This window comes from Pholcus phalangioides, unplaced genomic scaffold (genome assembly GCF_987345545.1).
Source record: "Pholcus phalangioides strain wild (caught in Gottingen) unplaced genomic scaffold, Ppha-v1.0 ptg000004l_1, whole genome shotgun sequence".
In the NCBI taxonomy this organism is placed as follows: Eukaryota; Metazoa; Arthropoda; class Arachnida; order Araneae; family Pholcidae; genus Pholcus; species Pholcus phalangioides.
Window position 1 is genome coordinate 3,502,840 of NW_028301597.1, and position 21,378 is coordinate 3,524,217.

At 34.0% G+C, this 21,378-nt stretch overlaps 1 protein-coding gene and 2 long non-coding RNA genes across 4 annotated transcripts; 1 reads left to right on the forward strand and 2 right to left on the reverse strand.

The window, feature by feature from the left end:
• Nucleotides 1–2,004: 2,004 nt before the first annotated feature.
• Nucleotides 2,005–12,678, reverse strand: LOC149086445 (zinc finger CCHC-type and RNA-binding motif-containing protein 1-like). Of its 2 annotated transcripts, none has more exons than XM_089255559.1 (6): nt 11,364–12,678; nt 8,646–8,817; nt 7,981–8,200; nt 7,333–7,433; nt 3,041–3,134; nt 2,005–2,318 (listed from the first exon to the last, which is right to left on the reverse strand). In XM_089255559.1, exons 2-6 carry the CDS (start codon nt 8,756–8,758, stop codon nt 2,181–2,183), a joined length of 666 nt encoding a protein of 221 aa, XP_089111685.1. In that variant the 5' UTR covers nt 8,759–8,817; nt 11,364–12,678; the 3' UTR covers nt 2,005–2,180. The 2 variants fall into 2 exon arrangements, with proteins under 2 accessions (XP_089111685.1, XP_089111684.1); XM_089255558.1 differs by having other exon boundaries at nt 11,797–11,976.
• Nucleotides 12,679–13,707: 1,029 nt separating this feature from the next.
• On the reverse strand, nt 13,708–21,350 carry LOC149086446 (uncharacterized). Its single transcript, XR_016196090.1, has 4 exons — nt 21,121–21,350; nt 17,915–18,001; nt 16,725–16,803; nt 13,708–13,820 (listed from the first exon to the last, which is right to left on the reverse strand). It is a non-coding gene; the product is annotated as an uncharacterized LOC149086446 (long non-coding RNA).
• LOC149086447 (uncharacterized) lies at nt 13,823–17,408 on the forward strand. The gene is made up of 3 exons (XR_016196091.1): nt 13,823–13,944; nt 14,204–14,433; nt 17,230–17,408. It is a non-coding gene; the product is annotated as an uncharacterized LOC149086447 (long non-coding RNA).
• Nucleotides 21,351–21,378: the final 28 nt, after the last annotated feature.

Sequence of the window (21,378 nt, forward strand, 5' to 3'; positions counted from 1 at the left end):
GAATTCAACTCAACTAAGTCTGTGGAGTGTGCTAACCATATTGGTTTGGGAAAAATACGGACTCTTAATGCAGCTTTGGATTCAAATGCCAGACCGGAGGCTTTTCCAATAGATGTCATAATCATCCCTCCTGAGTGAGTGACCATACGTCCCGTATTTCCCGGGACAGTCCCAGTTTTTTTCCTTTTTCTGGCCATCCCGACTTTTTTGCAAAAGTGTCCCGGTTTTTTCCGTTTTTTACATGACGCCTACTTAGATTTTTATTCTTCATTGAAGTCAACGATTGAAATTATTTTTCATCTCACAAATTATGTTATGATAATTACAACTATAAATAAGAACATTAATCTCCCGCATTTGTCTTATTGAACGTTTTATTTCGTAAAATTAATTTTAATACACTGCAATTCGCAGTAACACTTCGTTTCCCGCCATTTCGATTTTTCTGTATTTTCAGCTGTAGTTGGCAACTTTGTGCACTTTTGGCAATAATTGGCGTCGTTCTTGGCGATAATTGGCGATGTCCCGTATTTTCCCGTATTTGGAATTCCAATTTCCCGTATTTCTCTGGAGGAAATATGGTCAGCTTACTCCTGAGGGACATACAGTGGATGATCCCCATATCAATGATAAAATTGCCGATTTTAGCGTAGAAATGCGGAAATTTAGTGGGGTTTTCCGCCACATCAATAATTTTAAAAATTGAATTGAATCTTTGGTTTTCGAAATACTTAGCTCGCGAGATACGAAGCCTAGAAAATTAAATATAAAATAACTAGCCAGACCCACTTTTGAGGTGGATATCCATGCAATAACATTGATTTCAAATTTTTATTCACATCTTCTCAAGCGGGAAAATAAGAATTAATGTCTCCGTGTTGTCTTATATTATCCAATTGCATCAATCCATATAGTTAAGGATGTTTTTAAATTAATTAATTTAAAATGGGTCCATATAAATTACATCGAAGAACCGCAGCTTTAATCAAGCACTTCTTGAAGGAAAAACAGGTGGATCGATAACTTAAGTTATAAAAAAATTCAAAATTTCTAGCTCGCATCGTTTTTATCCCCAAAGTCGTGCTACAATACCTTCTGCTATTGTGATAGATAGCAATAGGAAAGAATTTTAGTTTTGTTTAAAATTATTTCAAAGGTTCCTGAAGGGTGAAAAAGTAAAGCACAGCTTTATGTCTGCTCTACACCAGTGTGATTTTCGTTTAATATAGCTTATAATAGTGATATGTTATTGTGGAGTGCCGCGGAGCATTTCGAAGATGAAGCTGTATAGTTGACTGCAGGCTGTGCATCACAGAACTTTAAGGTGTCAGCAGAATGGATGGATATTGATATGAGGTACCATGAGATATTCTAATTTCATTCCCCAGAGAGCCTCAAACGTAAACATTTTAGAAATTCTTGATCTATGCTGCGATATTTACATGAATGTTTTTGATTTTTTCTTTAATGACTTATTTATTCACATTCAATGGAAAAAAATCACAGTTTTAGTCATAACTCAAGGACTCATCACTAGTCAGCAAGCTGCGATGGACCATTTTTTTAATGTAAATTTCTTAATGAAAATCTGTACAATAAAAATTTTTGTTGGCATAAATCGTAAATATTTTTGCAGTTGTACTTCAGATTGATTATTTAATCTCGATGAAGGACAAAATGCAATTTTTTGGTGGATGTATTTTTGGTGAAAATGTACAGGAAATTAAATAGCAAAGACTGTAACAAAGGCATTTCACATAGGAATCGTAAGTGAAAGTCATAAAGTAGATTGCCAGGTAAATTTAGTTGCCAATGCTATAACTGGACCTTTTCCCCCATCTCTAGGTGCTTATAAATGAGGAAAAAAATTTACTAATTTTTTAACACCTAAAATATTTTGTTTTAAATGTGAATAAATTCAAGTTTTGTATAAATCTTTGTGTGGAAATCAAAAGAATTTTATAGTATTAGTAGTGAATATCATGAAATTTCTAAATCACAGTATAATCCGAAGTGATAGTTTATTCAATACTACGAATAAGACTTTTTTTAATGTAACAACAGAATTTACAATGCAATACGTTTATAAGTGAAGAATCCACACACACATAATAATGAATGTAATAAAATGAAAATACCAACACGTTATTTTCTGTCCTTCCCCCCCCCCCCAAAAAAAGCTAATCTATCTCTTCTTCTTCTTCATCACTGAAGTATTCACTTTTCTTGAATTTTTTTCTCTTGACTGTGTCAGATGAAGTTCCATATTCTCCAGATATTACTTTTGCTCTGTATTCTTCTTGTTCCATTTTTTCTTGCTTTAATGCATACAAATAAATTGAATATAGTAAATAAATTCAATATAGTATATATTTAAAATCTTCTACCATAAACTCATATTTTGAAAATGCTGCGGATTGATATTTGTATACTGCATTTCTGCATTTCAAAAAAAAATTATCATGCAAACTACAGTATACGGTTCAACTTGTTATGTATAATTTCATTTATAGGTTTAATATGTTAACCTATATTGTAGTTTGCATAAATAGAATTAAACCCACAAAGTTATACATGACGAGAAGATTCAATATCAAAGCCGAATAACTTTTTTTTAAATTATTAACAAACAGAAAAAAAAATTAAGTGGAAAAAATAATGAAATTCCAATAAAGTATGGAAATCTTTAAACTGAGTCTACACTACATGTGCTATGTGTTGTGCCTGAGGGATCTATCAAATTCCCTTATAATGTGGACAAGATGACAAGTTACAAGACGTACAATAAATCAGCTCCTCATGAGAATCTGTTTTGCATTGGTACATTAGCGATACTTGTGCCAAGCCTCAAGAATTTCGTAAGGTGGAAAGTTGTGGTAGTATAGTTACAGGCAGAAAAGAAAAAAAAACAACAAAAGCTAGACATATTTGCATAAAAACCTGAGCACACACAGTGCGAACCTATCTTTGGAATGTTCACACGCGGTACAGGTTAACATATTGTAGTGCATTTTAAACAACAATTAGAATAAAATTCTACCTGATATCTGATTGCAGCACCAAGACTTTCCAATGCTGGATCTTCCTCCTCTTTTTCTTCTTCACCTTCAGATTCTTCTTCGCTTCCTCCATATCTGGAATTAATTGCAAAAAACCAACTGAGCAAGAAGAAAAAGGCAAACATTCTGAAGCTTTTAACAAATGGAATGAATTGTTATTGTTCCTTCAAGGCAACATGCTACGGTTTTCTGTGGTTCCATAAACTTGACATAAGCTGTATTCTTGTACAACATCTCATCCCAACAGTAAAAGTCCCACAACATGTCAAAAGCTACATGTAGGTACATATTGGACATATATATATAAGATACAGACTGACTAGGATGCTTTTAAAATTCCAACAAAATCCAACTCTCAAAATGGTAGTGAATCAGAATGATGTAAGAATGGGGGGGTTAAATATAATGAAATCATTCAAATTTTCATTAGTTTAAATTGCTATTAATATAGATAAAAGATATTGAAAGAGTAGGATAACATTTACAAAAAATGAAAGAAAACCTACAGTAGTTTCTGACAAGTAGAATTTAATGAACTGCTAGGATTTAAAGGGTGTTTCATAAAGTACACAGTTTTTTAATTGCGCATGATTTTTTGGTTTGAAGATTGGCAGCATTATTCCTATCATTTTCGTTATCTATTATCACTGCGATTAGAACACCATTTGTCATTTTTCCATTTTGTAGCTATAGAGCAATGCATTCTTATTGCGAAAACTCATTACAAAAACGGGGAGTGCTATGGGAAGACTTCCGTAAACGGGCGCCCCCCCCCCCGGCATAAAAGTTTGAAATTATCATCACTTAAAAATATTGATGTTTACTTTTGTTGTTTTTCATCAGCAACGGTGGTCGTGTGGCAGGGATCAAGCCCGATCGTGATGCTGCCAGCTTGCGATCACGATATGTAAATGAAATAATCTTGAAGCCATGTCGGCTTGTCTAGACATGTGCGGCTGGAGGTTTCCCCTTTAAATACCTGCCGTACACTGTCACGATCACTTTTTTTTCTCAGCACTCATTTGATTTACAACTTTTACAACTTGAGTAACTAAAACTAGTTTATCTTGGCTTTGGTAATGAAATCTTAACAGAATGTTATAACAAATAACTAGTTCTCTTGTTCCCGGCAGTTCCGGTGAAGATGTTTCAATGAAAATCTAATAAGTTTTATAACAGGTTTTCAGTTTGGTGATTGGCCGCCCTCACTGGGTGATGAAACCCGAGCGGTTTATTCTTGATGAAGCTTCTAACTTGGTGCTAATGGAAACGTCCAGTATTTCCTCCAACTTCCGACGCTTATGTGGCCAAACACTGATGGACTTTCATTTGTGATCGTGAGATCTTCTACCTAACATTGGCTGCTGGTGACTTGTCTTGAAACATGGAACTCTACTCTTCGGTTGGTTCTAATGGATTGAATGGACATGCACCGTGATAATGAGTAAATGAGTCTCTAGTCTGCGAGAGAAAAAGTGGATGTAAATGGATAATGCATATAATCGAAATAATTCGTCAGCACGGAATAATCCATCTAAATGGATATGGACTTTCAATGGTGAAACCCATCCACTTTTATTGATACGAATCTTGGAATAGATGACTTCAACTTTAAAAAAATGTTCTTAATGAATGAATTAAACTTAACTTAAAAAAAGGTTGTTCTCAACGAGCGAATTTAATTTAATGTAATATACTCTCATTAACTAAGTGTAATAAAGCAATTGAAGTGATACAAAACAAACTTGTTGTCTGCCTTAACTTAGGATAATTCGTACCGGCATGTGTAACCCTTTAAAGGGACATTATAAATTGGGGGTTCGACCGGGATGTTACAGCACAATCTTGAGATGTGCAAAGGTCCTTAACCGCAACAACAGTTTCAAGGTTGGTACAGAAATTCAAAGCATCTGGGTAAGTTGCAACTATAAAATCACACAAACAAAACACTGCAGCAGTGCAAGACAGTGTGCAAGCGAGTCTTGTGCAGTCACTTTGCTGTCATTCACAACAGCTGGGTATGTCAACATCTTTGGTGCATTAAATACTGAAAAAAGATCTTCATATGAACTCCCTACAACAGACATTTTCAACCCATAGCTTTCGAGCACCACAGTGCTCCCTGAATAACCCAAAGTGCTTGATGCTCGTGTCCGATTTTGTGCTCGTGGGCACTTGATCAATGTCCCAAGTAAGCACTTTGCACAAACTTCATTGAAGGAAATGAATCAACAGGACATCTGCGAAAGAGTTATCATTAATTTTAACGATCAGATGAGTGCCTGCAAAGAAGTGGAGGTGGACATATGCTTAATACCATTTTTCATTATTAAATAAAAGTATATGTTGAATGAAATTAAATGAAAATTTTGAATTTCACTTAGATTTTGGCTGATTTATTGCATTTTTAAAAATTGCATACTTATAACCAGGACCAGACTTAGGCAGGTGCGAAGGGTGCGGCTCCACTGGGCCGCAAAACTGGATAAAAATACTTTGATGAAATTTTGACTTTAAATTTTCTTTTGGTTTGACTAAACGTTAACAAAGCAAATAGCTCGAAATTCTGCCCACGACCTCTACAAGGGTGGGGATGACCGGGCTCTAGCACGGGCCGATTCTTATCGCTTTGTTTTTCACACTATAAATTTGCCTAGGGGCTCTTCTGCAGGATGTTGGGGCCAGACCTCTAAAATTCAGGCATTAAAACTCTCTGACCTAATAATGCATGCTTGCCCGACTAAATAATCTAGTTGCAGCCTTGGGTAGATAATTGGTTCTCTAGCCCTGCAACTGTTATGTGTCTAAGGACAATTTCCACTCACAATTTTTTAGCTAAGAAGTGAGCACCATCATCCAAATTTATTGTCAAATGGATTTTTTTTTATGGCCATGAAACATGAAATAGCAGTTTACTTCTCTGGTATCAATGTAAATCTGGCATGCACCAGGGTGTTTGTGGACACTGAGAGATTGGGAAACTGTTTAGAGGTCCGCAAAGCTGTTTTTGCACTGAGCTGCTAAATACTTAAGCCCGTCCTTGATAACTATCATTATACAGTTGCAGTACATATGCATTATGGTGGATCGAAAAATTGAAATGTTGATAAAAGAATCGGCTTGGGGTGCAAAAGTTGTCTTTTAAGCATACTACTAGCATAAATGCAAAATTTTTTCAACTTCAATTAATTTCTTCCAGTGCCCCAAGACACTTAAATATTCACCAAAAATATATTTTTATGCAAATTTTGAATAAAAAATAAAAAAATGAGTTAAATAGTCGATTTCAAGGGAAAATTAGTACAGGCAGAGGATGAAAAACCATTTATTGTTTATTATTAAATGTATAAAATTATTTAGAATAGTAAACGTTGGAAGCCATGGTAAAAGTTGCAAGGAATAGTGAAATATTCATGCCATACCCAAGCAGTTGAAAGATGCATTCACCTAGTGTCTGAGGCGTCAGAAAGTGGTGTAGAGAAGAGACACTGCTTCATATTGAATAAGGTAAAATCAAGAAGCCTTATCAAACATTTTAATACCAAAATGCATTACAACATTTAGAAATATGTAAATCTTCAAATTAATACAATTAAAAAGTCATCATTTAAGTTCAATTTTTATAAATTTTATGATTTATTGCTTTGATTTTTAAATTTATACTTCATGTAAGTCAAAAGTAATTTCAAATTTTTTTTTTTATAAATTTTCATGAAAATGGAATTTTTAACTAGTTTTGGATTACTTTTCCACCAGAAGATATGAGTGAATTTCAATAAAAATATTATGCAATATATATATCCAAGACACAACTTTCCCACCCCAGGCCATAAGTAATTTCGAAAAAATTCATTTTTTATAAATTTTTATCAAAATTTCAATTTTTAATTATTTTTGGGGCGCTTGGGGCACCGGAAGATAAGAATGGATTTAAATAAAAAAAATTATGAAAACCGTGTCATCCAAGACACAACTTTCCCACCACAAGCCAAAAGTAATTGTGGAAGAAAAAAATTTTCCTATACTTTTTGATCCATCCTAATATGCATATCATGTATGATACATGCTTGTGTGCGAAGCTGGTAATATAATTCCCTGTAATAAAGCTGTGATTCATACAGCTTTGAAAATTTATTTTTAGCTCTTGCAACTACCTGGCCATGGCCTGCTAAATAACTTTTCAACATTAACGGTGCAACAACTATGAATGTTTGTTGCTATATGCTGTTTCACTGAAAATTCTAAAGCACAGATACAAAATTTGGATACTTACTCCCCTTTTTCATCTTTGAATTTTCTTTTCTTTTTTTTCTTCTCCGGTTCTCTGTCTCCAAGCATGTTATGAGGGCAGAAATAACTTAGGTGTCCAACTTCCTGGAGAAATTCAAACACAAAACAATCAACTGGTGGAAAATTTTCAGGCAAACAATCATTTTCAAATACCTGTATAAAAATCACGAAACCGTTTGTCAACTCTCAACTTATGATAGATTAACAAACTCATGATGGGCTAAAACCTTAAGAAACTTGGATTATCAATGAGGTAATTAATTGAATAAAGTATGAATTACATTCAATGAACTTTGACTTTCATTTTAAAGTGGTTGATTACATTTTTTGGATAATTTAATAAATTTTTAATCTTAGGAAAAATTGATACACAACACAGAAAATGAAAGATGCAATATTTTGCAAAAATAAAATTAACAACTTTGGTGACATACTCATTATTAATGATAAATGTTGTCTTGATTGAAGATAATTATAAGTGAATCAAGCAAATGCACATGGAAATGTATGCACCCCTATTTTGCAGGACAGGAAAATTCTATTCTAATTGGTCATTAATTAAAATAATATCATTAACCAGTCATAATTTACATATTAATCTGCTATATAAAGTTCATTAAACGGAACCTACCCCACATTCATAACAACGAGATTTGTCCTTATAAATTTTCCGCCGAATAAATTCGGATGCTCTACCATTGTCCTTGGCGATGTTACATTTCAAAGTTCTTCCAAAGAGTTGTGTTCCATTTAACGCTTGAACACAGCTTTGAGCATTTTCTTTCTTTAAGAATAAGACAAATGCAACACCAGTGCTCTTGTGTGTTTCCTTATCTTTCACTGTCGTAACTCTAAAAGAAATATATTGATAAAATATTGTTTGCATAAAGCAATGTAATAATTTTTCAAATGGTATATATTTCAGTTAGACGATTCTCGGTTATGTCATCGTGGCTGGTTCTTCTTTAACAGGATTTATGGATGCAGAGAATATAATATAACATATATAGTAATAATATAATTAATAACATATATATATATAAATTATATTGTTACTATAAAACACACACTATTATAATACGCAATATTATAACACTTGTGTTTACAAACCTGTACAGACATGAAATGGTTCGTAAAATCGAAAGGTCGCAAATAGAAAAGAATTTGAAGAAATAATATATTGTTTGGGACCAGAAGATTAGTTTGAAAAAATGTGCAGTTCATAAATTGGAGGTTCATAAAATTAAGAGTCAACTGTAGTAATAAGTTCAACCACAATCAATGCAACCAACTTACTTGACAACTTTACCATATTTCTCAAGAAGCTTGTGAACATCATTATTGGTCAACGAGAATGGAAGATTTCCGATATATACTGTACTTTTGCTCGGACAAAGGCCACCACTCATTTTTCAAACAGCTGGAGTACATAAGCAATCTAGTTGACTGGTCTATCTTTAAAGCAGTGCTTGACCAAAAATGAACAATATTAAAAGTTAGTCGGTATCAATAATAGCACATGAATAAAATTTCTTGGTTCATTTGATCAAGTAATTTGTCTACTGAATACAAGAGCATCGATCCTCAATTATCAACCATAAATACAACTATAATTTCTTGCGTGTAATCCACAGACACGAATCAGACTACCTCGGGAAAAAACCATGTACAAACCATATTTGCGAACCTTCATCGATAATGAAATTTCAAGGAATAGTTGTTTTTCATGTTTTTGCCGAAAAAAAATTTCACTTTCCTACTTGCATCTCTCTTGAGATGCCATCTATAAATCTTTAACTGAAGCATTTTTTTTAATTAATTTTTTAAAATAAAAAAGAAATCCAGAGGAGCCCCCCCCCCCCACGGGGGGAATCCTTTTAGTGATCGTTCACCTGGCCAGCTGTTTTTGTTTCAGTTTGACATTTCATAACTTTGCATGCCACCATTTGCTTCGAAAGCTTCCTAGGAAACATTGATTCATTCAGAGTGTGTAGAAATGGCTCTTAGAAGGAGGATGTATTACAACAAAATAATGATATTTTATCAGTACTAAATTATATTTCAGACAATAAATCTGAGGCTGAGGAGACTTACAATGCAATATCTGACAATGAAGATCATGATTTTCTGGTATATGAAAGAGAAAGTAGTGATTCCAGAAGTGACTGATCTGAATCAGATAATACTGATGAAAAAGAAATGTAAAGATGTGTTTTTGTTTTATATATATAATTGCATATTCTTTATAAATTAATTTGTAGTATGAAATTTTAATAGTGCCCCTTATAGTTTTTCTCGATAGTACAAATTTATGGTGGCATAATAATGTGTTACCTATAGCGTCTGCAAAAAACTAAGTTGTGTGAATAAAAAAGACAGTGATATACATATAGGAAGGTGGACATCATCAACATGGAGCAATGTATGATGTGATGTAAATGCAAAATATTTATCTGTCTTTTTTATGGTATATCTTGGCCCTCTAAATTTTCATATTTAACGTTTGAAAACAATTTCAAGACCTATATGCATACTTAAGAAAAGGTAAATTTCTTTAAAATTAACAAATTAACCATGTAGGATAATTCTTATTTTTTATTCTAAAAATTTAGAGATATTAAATATATTGCACTAAAAAGCATCAGTCAAAATAACTGCCAGTGGCCCTTATAGGTATAATGTTCGGCTCTTCTAGTGTTAATTACATGCCGGTATTTAGTCTCAAGGCCTGTTTGCAAGAACAGTGGTTTTACACGGGACAATACTTAACTGAAAAAATTTTCTCTCTCTCTCTTGTCCAAGTGTTTAAAGAAACTGTCCCAGTGTTACTTAAGTAGATGCTCATTGGATAATTTTTGTACAAGGCCATGCCCAACTAGCACATGCACAGAACTTTGCAAAAGCAGGAGAGTTGTTTTTTTTTTAGCTAACGGCTCTCTTTCCCGCAACTAGTGATGCAACTCAAGAGGAATTTCCCATATTTGTAAAAAAAGCCATCCAAAATCTGTGCATGCAGGAAATTTTTTCGCATTCGTAGAAAATTCTAAGGCCCGAGAGCAGAACATGTTGAAAATTATGACATATATGGCAGAACGGTAAGAATTTCAAGAAAGGAACTCTTCTGTGTAGAAAACACTATCATGGTAGTTTTTCCTGCAGAACAGTTTCAGTCAGCTGAGGACTCGTTGCAGAACAATGAAAATCATTCTGCTTTGATTCATGAAACAAAAAAGTAATAATAATTTTTTTTTCATAAATTCAGTGCAGCACTTTTCTTAATGTTAAATACTAGATTTTGTACTTTTACCAATAGATGGCGGTACATTTAATAAGGAGTTGCGTGAGGAAAAATTCCAAACGATTTCAATTTTGAGGTATGTGTGCCCTTCACATCTATGTCTAATTTCCTTGAATCTTCAATTTTTTTCACCTCCTGGCGATACGTCAAAAAAATATTTATTTCGGATTCAACTTCTTTTACCCTGAAGCCTCATAGCTCCTACTTATGGCCCTCCCAAAGGTAGCACGAGGGGGAATCTGAAACGATTTCTATCATTTTTCATTTTGTCCCACTATAAATTCACTATTGAGGCCCCATGAAAGATACCAGCCTAGGTGCTTTGCGGCCGGATGTGGATGCCACACTTCTACTATTTCAAAAATTCTGATTTTTACATAGTTTCTTTTGGTAGTTTTCATGTCTACAACGTTTCACAAAATTGTGTTTTCCAACTACTTCACTATTCTATATTTCAAAGGAATTCAAGCTGTCGGGAAAAGATAAAGTGTGAAGACGTTCACTCTCAAGATCAAAATAAACTATGCAAAGAGCATAAAGACACCCTTCCGAAGGCGATAATCACTGGCACATGTGCATACTTAACTGGGAAAAAAAAATAGAATCCGGTTTCTTTTCTTATCAATAACATCATTTGACAACAAAACACCGTTTATAGAGTCCATAATATCTGCATATATTTTAAAGTACTTAACAACTTATAACTAAAAACATACTTGGCGCGTGTGTAAACAACCCTTTTTCTTCGTTGGCGATTTCTTTAGTTGCGTACTTTTCACTTTTGACAAATTTTCATCATCCCTTCGAACCTTTTACTCACCAAAGAAATTGCCAACCCATCGACACAAAGAGAAAGCTTTTTGTCACCACACACAAGAATTTGCTATGATTTATGTGCATCAGCAATTACGAGGTGGGGAAAATCAGGGCCGCAGCATGTCTTCTCGTGGCCCTGGGGTGGACTCTTCCTTAGGGAGGCCCACTTGAAAGGGTTATTATTATTTTGTAAAACAAGTATAAACTTTTGTGAGGGGCCCCCATTCGGCTCGGGGTCCAGGTTGCTCCAGCCTAGTTACGGCCCTTGGGGGCGGGAAATATATATATAGCGAAATTGAGAATAATATTCAGCGTCTGCTACACTACACCTACCGAGGGTCTTACGACGGGTTGTAAACATCACGTTTTGCAGATTATACTGTGAATATTTAGTGAATGTTCAGCAGATGAAAAAAATGAAATACGAAGAGAAGTACACGAAATAATAACATAGACGGCCTGAGCAGAGCAAAGTTTCCAGACCTTAAAAAAATTTCCACTTCATTAATGTATAACAAAGAAGAAAAAGTTTGTGCTGCCATCTATTATTCAAGAAGCAAATGAAAAACTATCAACTGGTATTATTTCTAAACCATAGATGGCAGCAAATTTTGTTATAATTCAATTTTTTTTATCATTAGTTAAAGCCAAGGCCGCTTGAAACTCAATGTAGCTTTGGTTAAAGTCGAGCGAACTTCTTTTGTCGACAGACCCTCAACCAAAGCGTATTAATAATCTTTATTTAAGCGTCATTAATCTTTATTAAGCGTATTAATAGTCTTTAATACGCTTTGGCCTCAACCAACTCGAAGAGAGCGGTCCTTTCTTCAAGCGCTTTGGCCTCAACGATATTGCAGTCCACTATCGACATAATAGACTATCTCTAAATAAAGCAAACTAGAACCCCTTTATACAATATATGAAAGGCGTCTTAGAGCAAACCAAAGCGTATTAAATGGTGAAAAAAAAGCGTGTCAATGGTTGTCCAGATCAGTGTTTCTCAACGGCCGGACCCTGACATCCCTCAAACCGGGCCGCGAGTGATTTACTGTTTCATTTTTCCTATATTTTCCATTAGAAGTGTGTATGTCTGATCCTTCCACCCACAAAAATGTAATTAACGGGGCCCGCAGGCATCCGAAAATTGAGAACCACTGGTCTAGATAACCGACCGTCGCAAGTGCAAAACAATCTGTAAACATACGTTACTGATGTAAATATGGTCGGTCTTGACTCACTGTAGTGTCACCCGAAAGCTGTACGGCTCTGACATATTCTTTCACTGTGTGAAAAATATTTCTTCAATGAAGAGTTTACTGTATGTGTGTGCCATTCAGTTCCCCCCACCCCCCGATTTCCACCCAAAGGGGGACATAATTCTTTGTAGTAGAAAGATTTTCATCTGCCTTGAAGGCCTTTTTGCATGCCTCTGGCCTCTTATTAGACGGCCTCAGAATTATGAGGTTTTGAATAGATGTCATAATCATCATCACTTTGAGGAACTAGCACAAGTTGATCCTCATAGAAAGCAATGTTTAAACTGCTGATTGTGTAGAAATGTGTGGAAATTTAGTGGGGTTTTCCCGCCACATATCAATAATTTTAAAAATTTAAATGAATTTTTAATTTTTGAAATATTGAGTTTGCATAGAGGTGTATGTGAAGCCCATAAAATTAAATATAAAATAATTAGCCAGAACTATATATATACTTTAGAGTTGGATATCCATGCAATAACAATGCTTTCAACTTTTTATTCATATGTTCTCAAGCATCATAATGAAACTTATGTCTCCATATTGCCTTTTAATATCATCATAGCATGCCTGCATCAATCTACATAGTTTTGAATGTATAATCCATGTTAAAATCAATTATGGGCACATAAAGTACATTGAAGAAATTCTGCCGCTTCAATTGAGCTTTTTTTAAAGCAGAAACAAAGAGGATAGATAACTTGAACTTCAAAACATTATCTAACACCTCGAAATATCTAGCGCCCATCACAAAAAAAAAATTCTTTAAGCTAGACTTCTCTTTCATGAGTTGCCATATTGGTTACCTTGGATATGGTTTGCATCCCACTCAAAGAAAGAGGGAGATATCACATGATCCAAAAAGCCTCATTTAGAATCATTCAAACACTCAATTTCAAACCTAATCTGGGAAAAGTGAATTAGTGAACTGCCTACAATGTGTCAAATAGTTTTACCCTGATAAAAATGACTTGGAATGAAATGAAAGTATAACAAATGATAAAAGTTTTTATTTCTTTAAAAACAAATGAATGTGAAGTGAGTTTTCGTGCTTTCTCCCTAGGATGGCTGCTTTTCATTCCTTTTTCATAGTAGCAAATGCTGGAGAATAAAGAAAATAAAACTCAAAATATAATGTACAAAAACTGCAAACAAATGAAATAGCATTTCAATGAAACCAGTTAATTTTAAAGGCTATTTGCACATACCAGCAAAAGAAAAAAGGGTTTGTATACTTTGAACCTGATATAGCAAATTCCTCAATTTTCCCAGTGCATATGTGTTAATCTTAACCATGATACTATTTTCTATGATTTAATGAATAAAAATTTTGGTTTTATCTGATTTTTTTAAACCAGGGAAAATATTTTAAATAAGAGGATAAAAGTATAATACAGGAAATTGTGTGAGCAGCATATATATATATATATATGAAACATTTTCCCTTTTTTTTCTTTATAACTGTGAATTAATTTTGAATTTAGGAGCACCAGTCATTCTAGCTTAGGAGGACGGTTCAGAAAAGTTCCAGGACAGATTTTTTTGAATTCTTTTCATGTGATGTTCAAGAAACAGATGCTATTCAATCACTTGATATATGCTCTGGATAAACATGGCCTTGGATGTGTTCTCATGTAAACCTGGGTGACAGGGCACCCTGACACCACAGATGGAAAATGACAGACCATTTTCTTATTTTTTTACTGAAGAAGGGGTTAGTTACATTAGGTGTTTTAATTTCTATTTTGAATTACTTCATTGGACATTTCATCTTTATCTCAATGGTAAAAGATACTTAGTGGATAAAAAGTGGATATTTAGTGGCAAAAATATGCAGTGGTAAAACTGATACTTTTACACTGAAATGTTGAAAATTTTTATCAAGTCCCAATTTCTAGACATCTATCCAGTGTCTATGGACAATGAAAATCCCCACACTGCTGTATGCACTGTGTATCCAGGTACATTCTGGCCAAATATTGAATCTCTGCTTGAACGTCTCCCCCCCCCCCCACTCTGCTGCTAATGTATACCAATGAAACTTTCAATAATTTAGACAGGCCATTTCTTCATCCGCATGAGGCAGAATTTGTTAAGATGCTATTACCAATTATAATGACTAGGGCTTGGATTTTTATGACAAGTCATGTTTTGAGTATTTTTAAGCTATTGGTCATATTTTAAGCATTTTTTAGTGATCAGTCATATTTTAGGGGGCGCGGTAGCCCAGGTCGATAAGATACTCACCCAAAGTACCAAAGGATGTTTAGAGGTGTCGTGAGTTCGATACCCAGTTCGTCCTTCTCAAAAAACTTTCCTGACACAGGGTTACAACAAAAAAAATGGTGACTTGACCGCAGCAAAAAATTGCTACTGCCGGGAGTCCCCCATTGAGGGGTTAGAGCACCAACCTCTCTATGAGTATAGAAAATAAATTGTAGGTCCCGGTCTAATTAGCCTTCGCATGCAGAAAATGACCGTGGTGAGACAAAAATGATCGAATGATCATATTTTAGGAAATTTTTAAGGGATGGACTTTTTGTTGGTCATTTATCAGTGAGAATTTTTATCTGTATGCATTTTTTTCAGTGCTATAGATGTTGTCATGACCTCCAACATTGCCATAGTGGTGGTCAGCTGAAGTTGGTATTCTATGATTCCCAACTTTGAGGCAAGAATGCAAGCACCCCCCATCCCCACCCATTGAAAAGTCTCACCACAGAGGTGTAGCACTCATAGTTAAAAAATTTATGGTAGATAGCAGCACTTCACACAACAAGCATTACACAAACAAACTTCATGTTAGGTTCAAAATATATACACACATATTCCAACATAAACCAATGAATTAGAAGTTCCACAGAGGAATATGGATGAGGTGCATGCATGGTTTAATAGTAGTGATATGCACTTACAATGCAAATTTTTGTCTTTTTTTGGAAAAATTCTTTTGCATTCCAAGTAGCCACTTCTTCATTCTCGGAGGATCTTCTTGCTATGCTTCTGAAGGGAAACTCTGAATGGCATGCTGAGCATGTACGAAAGATCTTATTCATTCGACTCAAAATCAATGCATTTTCATCACAGGGATTTTTGTCAGAAGGGGCAGACTTGGTTTTGTCATCACTCCCTGTCACTAAAATTCCAAAGCTCTATAAACTGTTGCTTTTTGCATTATATTTTGAAGTAAAAATTATTTTTAAATTTTTTTATCCCCAAAATTGTCTAGTTTGGTAGCTGCCACTACCCATATATATATACCCCTCATATTTTTGTGTTTTTTAGGTCATAACTGCACTGCTTGCATATTTTTACGATTTTTAGGTAATAAAAATCCGAGCCCTAATAATGACATTCACAGCAGAAGCTCATGATAGACTGTTTTTCTGTGTTCATGAAAACAGGGATTTCAAACTCAAGCCCCTGCTTTAAGGGTCCTAACTAAACGTGGGTTAGTGGGTAAAATCAGGTGGGCTGGATCAGGAAGGGTGATGAGTTTACTGTTTTTCCGTTCAAAATTACAATGGGGGGGGGGGGATTGCCAAAAATGGACACTGGCACCAGGCAACAGAGTATATTTTTGCTTCTAGTTGCGGCCCTGCCTGCTCTTCTGTATCATTTAGAAAATACTCAAGCCATCAATATAAAATAAGTAAAAATACAATAATGTAAAACAAATTAATCTGAGCTTTATCTTTGAAAAGAATAATGGCTGGTGCGAGGGAGACATTCATGAAATGAATCATTTCAGTTTCTATTATTTATCCTATAAGTAAGTATTATCCATAAGTATTATCCTATAAGTAAGTGCTTTGAGATTGCCAAAACACTCATATCTCAAAGCACTTACGAGTGTTTTGGATTATGAGCATGTGCTGAACAAACTGAAGTTCTTCTGGTTTTTTTTTTTAATATAGTTAGAAAATGGAGTTTATAAAAAAAATGCAATATAAAACTAAATTTTTTGGGAAAAACAAACAAAAATGTTTTTTAGCAGTCACTCACCTTTCACTGTGTCATCCACATCTAAATCCAACTCCTCGCCAATTTTGAACTTCTGTTCTTCTTCTTCATTTTTGGGGGGCTGGATAAGAGAATATGCATTGTTTTGACAAAGTAAAATTTTCCAATGAATGCAAAACAGATAAAATGAAAATGAAAGAAATATAATGTAGGCTCATAAAATTAATAATATCAATTATCCTTTCCACAAAACTAGCAACCACATTTACAAATACCTTAGCTTAAGACTAACAAAAATATCATTAAATCTTGTCACAATTTAAGTTAAAAGCTATTTTTTGCATAGGTATGGACAAAGGTGACTATCATTTAACCATAGCAGTCTTAACTTTTAAACTGCTCTCATTGTTTTTAGATGATGGCCTTAGTGGCCTGCTCAATCATCTATTTATGATTTTATTTGCTTTCTTGAAATGAAATTCTTAAAATGATACAGGCATATAAATATATGTTCTTGATTTTTTTTCCTTTCAAAATTTCCCTACAGTATTCTATGACAGATTGGTACAGCTTGTACATGTTGACATGAAAAAAATCTAGCCATCTGTACTCCGATCCCTTCAGATCCCTGTCCTGGATTTTTTGAGCGCATTTGCAAATTTATCATTTTGTGCATCAGTTTCCTGAAAGAACAGATGTTCAACCAAAATTCTGTAGAACCATTCTATTTAGTGGGATAGTATTAAAATTTCATTTGCTGTTTACTAAAGTGTCAAATTTTCATTCTGTAAAGGACAGCAACCCTTATACATCTGGTCCAGAAATTGCAGGATTTTTGAATATTAACCTGTATTGTATCCACACTCTTTCAGATTCTATCCACCTATTGGATCCATGTCTGAGTGTCATCTATCTTTCACAACAGAAAAATAAATTCTAAACTATTGCTGAAAAAAAAGATTTTATTTTCAGCTTGCACAGAGAAAAAAGTATATCTTCAACTATATCAGTGGTTCCCAATCATTTTCCTTCCTGCACCCCCTTAGATAATACGTTTTCTATATGTAAGATTTCTATATGTAGACTAAGCATGTACATTTTTTTCGATTTGTGCAGACCCAATTTAGATATTCTCTTCTGTAAACATATGAAAAAAAATTAAAACAAAGGATTTCAAAATAAAAACTGGTTACAAAGTAAACCTTGAAACTCAATAGCCTCTTTGAACATACCTCAATTGATTCACCAGATTTATTTGATGCTTTGCCAAGTTTTTCAGCCTCTTTCCGCTGGATTTCCAACAGTTTAACTTCCTGTAACTATATCAATACATTTGAATCAAATATAAAATCTATATGCACCGTTTAATGGTCTATTGCACAGTCAATTATTAAAGTAAATGTTGAATACTGAATGTAATAAAACTTCTAATCTGAAAAGAACAGTTATTATAACTGCAATCACACAGCATATTGTAAATAATATAATATGGTAACAGAATCAATCAAATTTGAAAATACTGAAAAAATTAAAAAAATCCCTAGACTAAATATGGGGAATCAAGATTAAAAAGGTAACATACATTCGATGCTGATTATTAAGAACCCGTATAATGTAACTTATTGCATAATGACTCAGGTTCTACTCACACAGACGTGAGAAACTGATTCATGAAATCATGTGTTTGTAAATAAGAAAGATGTTTAAAGGAATAGTATATTGTTTGAGAGACAAAGAGATTATATTGTAAAAACATGCAGCTCGCAAACTGGAGGTTTAAAAAATGGAGTGCTGACTCTATTAGACTAAATACTAATTGAAATTGAAGCATTGTACTATATAAGAATATTACGGAGTGGGTGAAAACTTGAGGACACATTTTAAAATTTAATAAAAAATCAACTGACATAAAAAAGTTGGGTTCGCTCTGAAATACTTATCATGGGCCTAGAGTTTGTTTGTTTTTTTTTGATAAATTTAAAAAAAAAGTTTGAAACTTCACACACAGATGGAGCTATATCCTGAAAACTTGACCTATTGAATGTTATTGGGTACCATCAGAGTCACAAAACCTAGAATAGGCCCATGTATCCAACTGCCATAATTTTTAATGATGAATGTTAGTTACTGTCCAAGACCATGAAGCAACAACTGGTTTTCCCGAATGTTCTTTTTATATACAGGAATCTACAAAATTATTATTTTTTCAACCAGGCAGAAGTTTTTAATGACTACTCTACTTGTTGAACCCTCAAATTAAGCAAATGAAAAATTAATAAACCAATTGGTCCACATACATCCCTCCCAAATAACTTTAAAAATTATACAATTTCTGCTTTGGCAGAATCATTAATTGCAATCTACTACATTTGCATTATTTGGCATTATATCGATGATTCCCTCAATTAAAATCAATTATGCAAATTTTGTTGATAGGTTTTGGTAAAAAAGTAGGAAAAGTACGACAAGAAGTAGGACAAAACTGGAAAAGTAGGAAATTTTACCAAAAAGTAGGCCTCAATAGCACTGAAGAAGCCAAACAAGAAAACACAAATGTGTAATTCTCCATGTGCAGTCACTTTACATAAAAGAAAAGAATCTTCTGACGTGATGCCAATTGTTATCTCATTCTTAGAGGACTGTATATAGGGTGTCCATAATTAAGAACCCTATTTCATAGCTGCCTACAGCAGAAAATTGTGAAATTTTGTGGATGACTTAATAAAGGGATGGAAATTTTGAGCAAAAAAAAAATTCAAATATCCATGCCAGAGTGTGTATTACCAATGTGTTTACAGCTCAGGATGGCCTTTAAGTTTATGAGATCACACTTTGTTAGTAAAATTGTTTACCAAAATGCTGATTCCGCAGCATGATGTAGAAATTTGGTGCTGCTCTATGGAAATTTTGGACTTAGAAGGGAATTCAAAAGGTCCAACCAAAAACCTCTGAAAAATGGTAATGAAACTTGAATAAACAGGATCGTTATCCACTTGTCCTGGAAAGGCTATTCAAGTATTATATCAGCAGATTTTTGTCAATTTCTGACCCCCTCCCCATCAGCAAAAGTAAGTAAAACTATGACTCCCCTACTTCCTGCAGCATACAGGGAGCAGAGTCATATACACGGAAGATTAACGCAAAAATATTTTTGATGCAAAAAATGTTTTTTAAAACAAATGAAAATATTGAAAGAAAATACCTTTTTGTATGTTACAATAAATTTAAGTTAATTTCAATGCTATTTGAAGGAAAATAATTTGTTTTGCTCCACTCCCTAAGCCTTTTGTGCACCCCTTCAAAGGTCGATCCTGTATATGATTCCTGATTGAAATTGCCCTTCGAGAATATACATAGTGAGTCTGACCACAACTGTCTGATGCTCTGTAGTGAACTTTGCTATAAATGCACAGGGATCATTTTTTCCATAATAAACTGAATAATTAACACACTATATTTTTAGCTTGTGTTCTAAGTTTTTAGCATTAATTAATGGGGTGGTACAAATTGCCATTGCTAGTTGGTGCGAGCAGTCTTCATCATGGATTCTCTAAATTCCAGCGATGTTGATCACACTAATGTCAAGGTGGTTGCTTAAAAACAACCATTTGAGTAATTTGAGATACTTTCTTTCTATTTAGCTATCACCAGGCCCGTCATTTGGGGGGTCAGGGGGAAGCCCGGGCTTTTAAAATACACTAAAAATGGTGTATATATATATATATATATATATAGAAATATATATATTTCTGTATATACCATTTTTAGTACATGGTATATATATATATATAGAGAGAGAGAGATTATATATTATATATATATATAATTATAAATACATTGAGTACATGCACTTTGCCCCCCACCCCTGGAAAAAGTTGAAATGACAGCCCTGGCTATCCATGCAATTTTACGGAATTATTGAAGATGTATCTGGTGTTGACACTATAGTGTAATGTGTGGGCCCATACCAAGTGTGGCCAAGTATTCAGTTTATAGTGAATAAATAAATGCACACAAAAATACACAAAATAAAATTAAAGGATGATTAATGACATAATCAACATTCAAACCCCTCCCCCCCACTTGTCATCAAAAGTCAGGTAATCCGAACCCCCCCCCCCCCCCCAATGCTGCCGAAGTATATTGGCGGATGCCAATCGTATAATCGCCCATATCGTTGTAATTTTGCCGCGATCGCTCCGTGTGAGGAGGCCTCGTCATTTTTTCCAAGTTTTTATTCTCCAACCAAGCTTTAATAAAGAAGAAATCAAATATAGTGAAAATAGTGCTGAAACAAAAGTATTTGATCATTGCATTGAAAAGCATCTTTACTATGAATTGAACAAAATCACGCTAAACTCAATCAAGAAAAAAATTCCATATCACATTTCAAAATGTTGAAAATATACTTGTACAGTATTATCAAAGAATTAATTACTTGTAGGCGATGCAACTGTCTCTTGAAGTAATTCAGTTTTTCATTGATGACTTTTTCTTCCGCCATCAAATACTTCATGAGTTCCAGTTGGGCCATAATGAAATTAATTGAAAAGCTTATAACCAAAGCTGTATTAAAGGAAAGTCGCTTAATAATAATCTTAAGTCGCTTCGCTTATAACGGTCTGGGAAGTTTGTTTCAGTCCGAGCTCGAAAAATACTCTTAATTCAGACGTTCGTGACCGATCCCATGAATTGG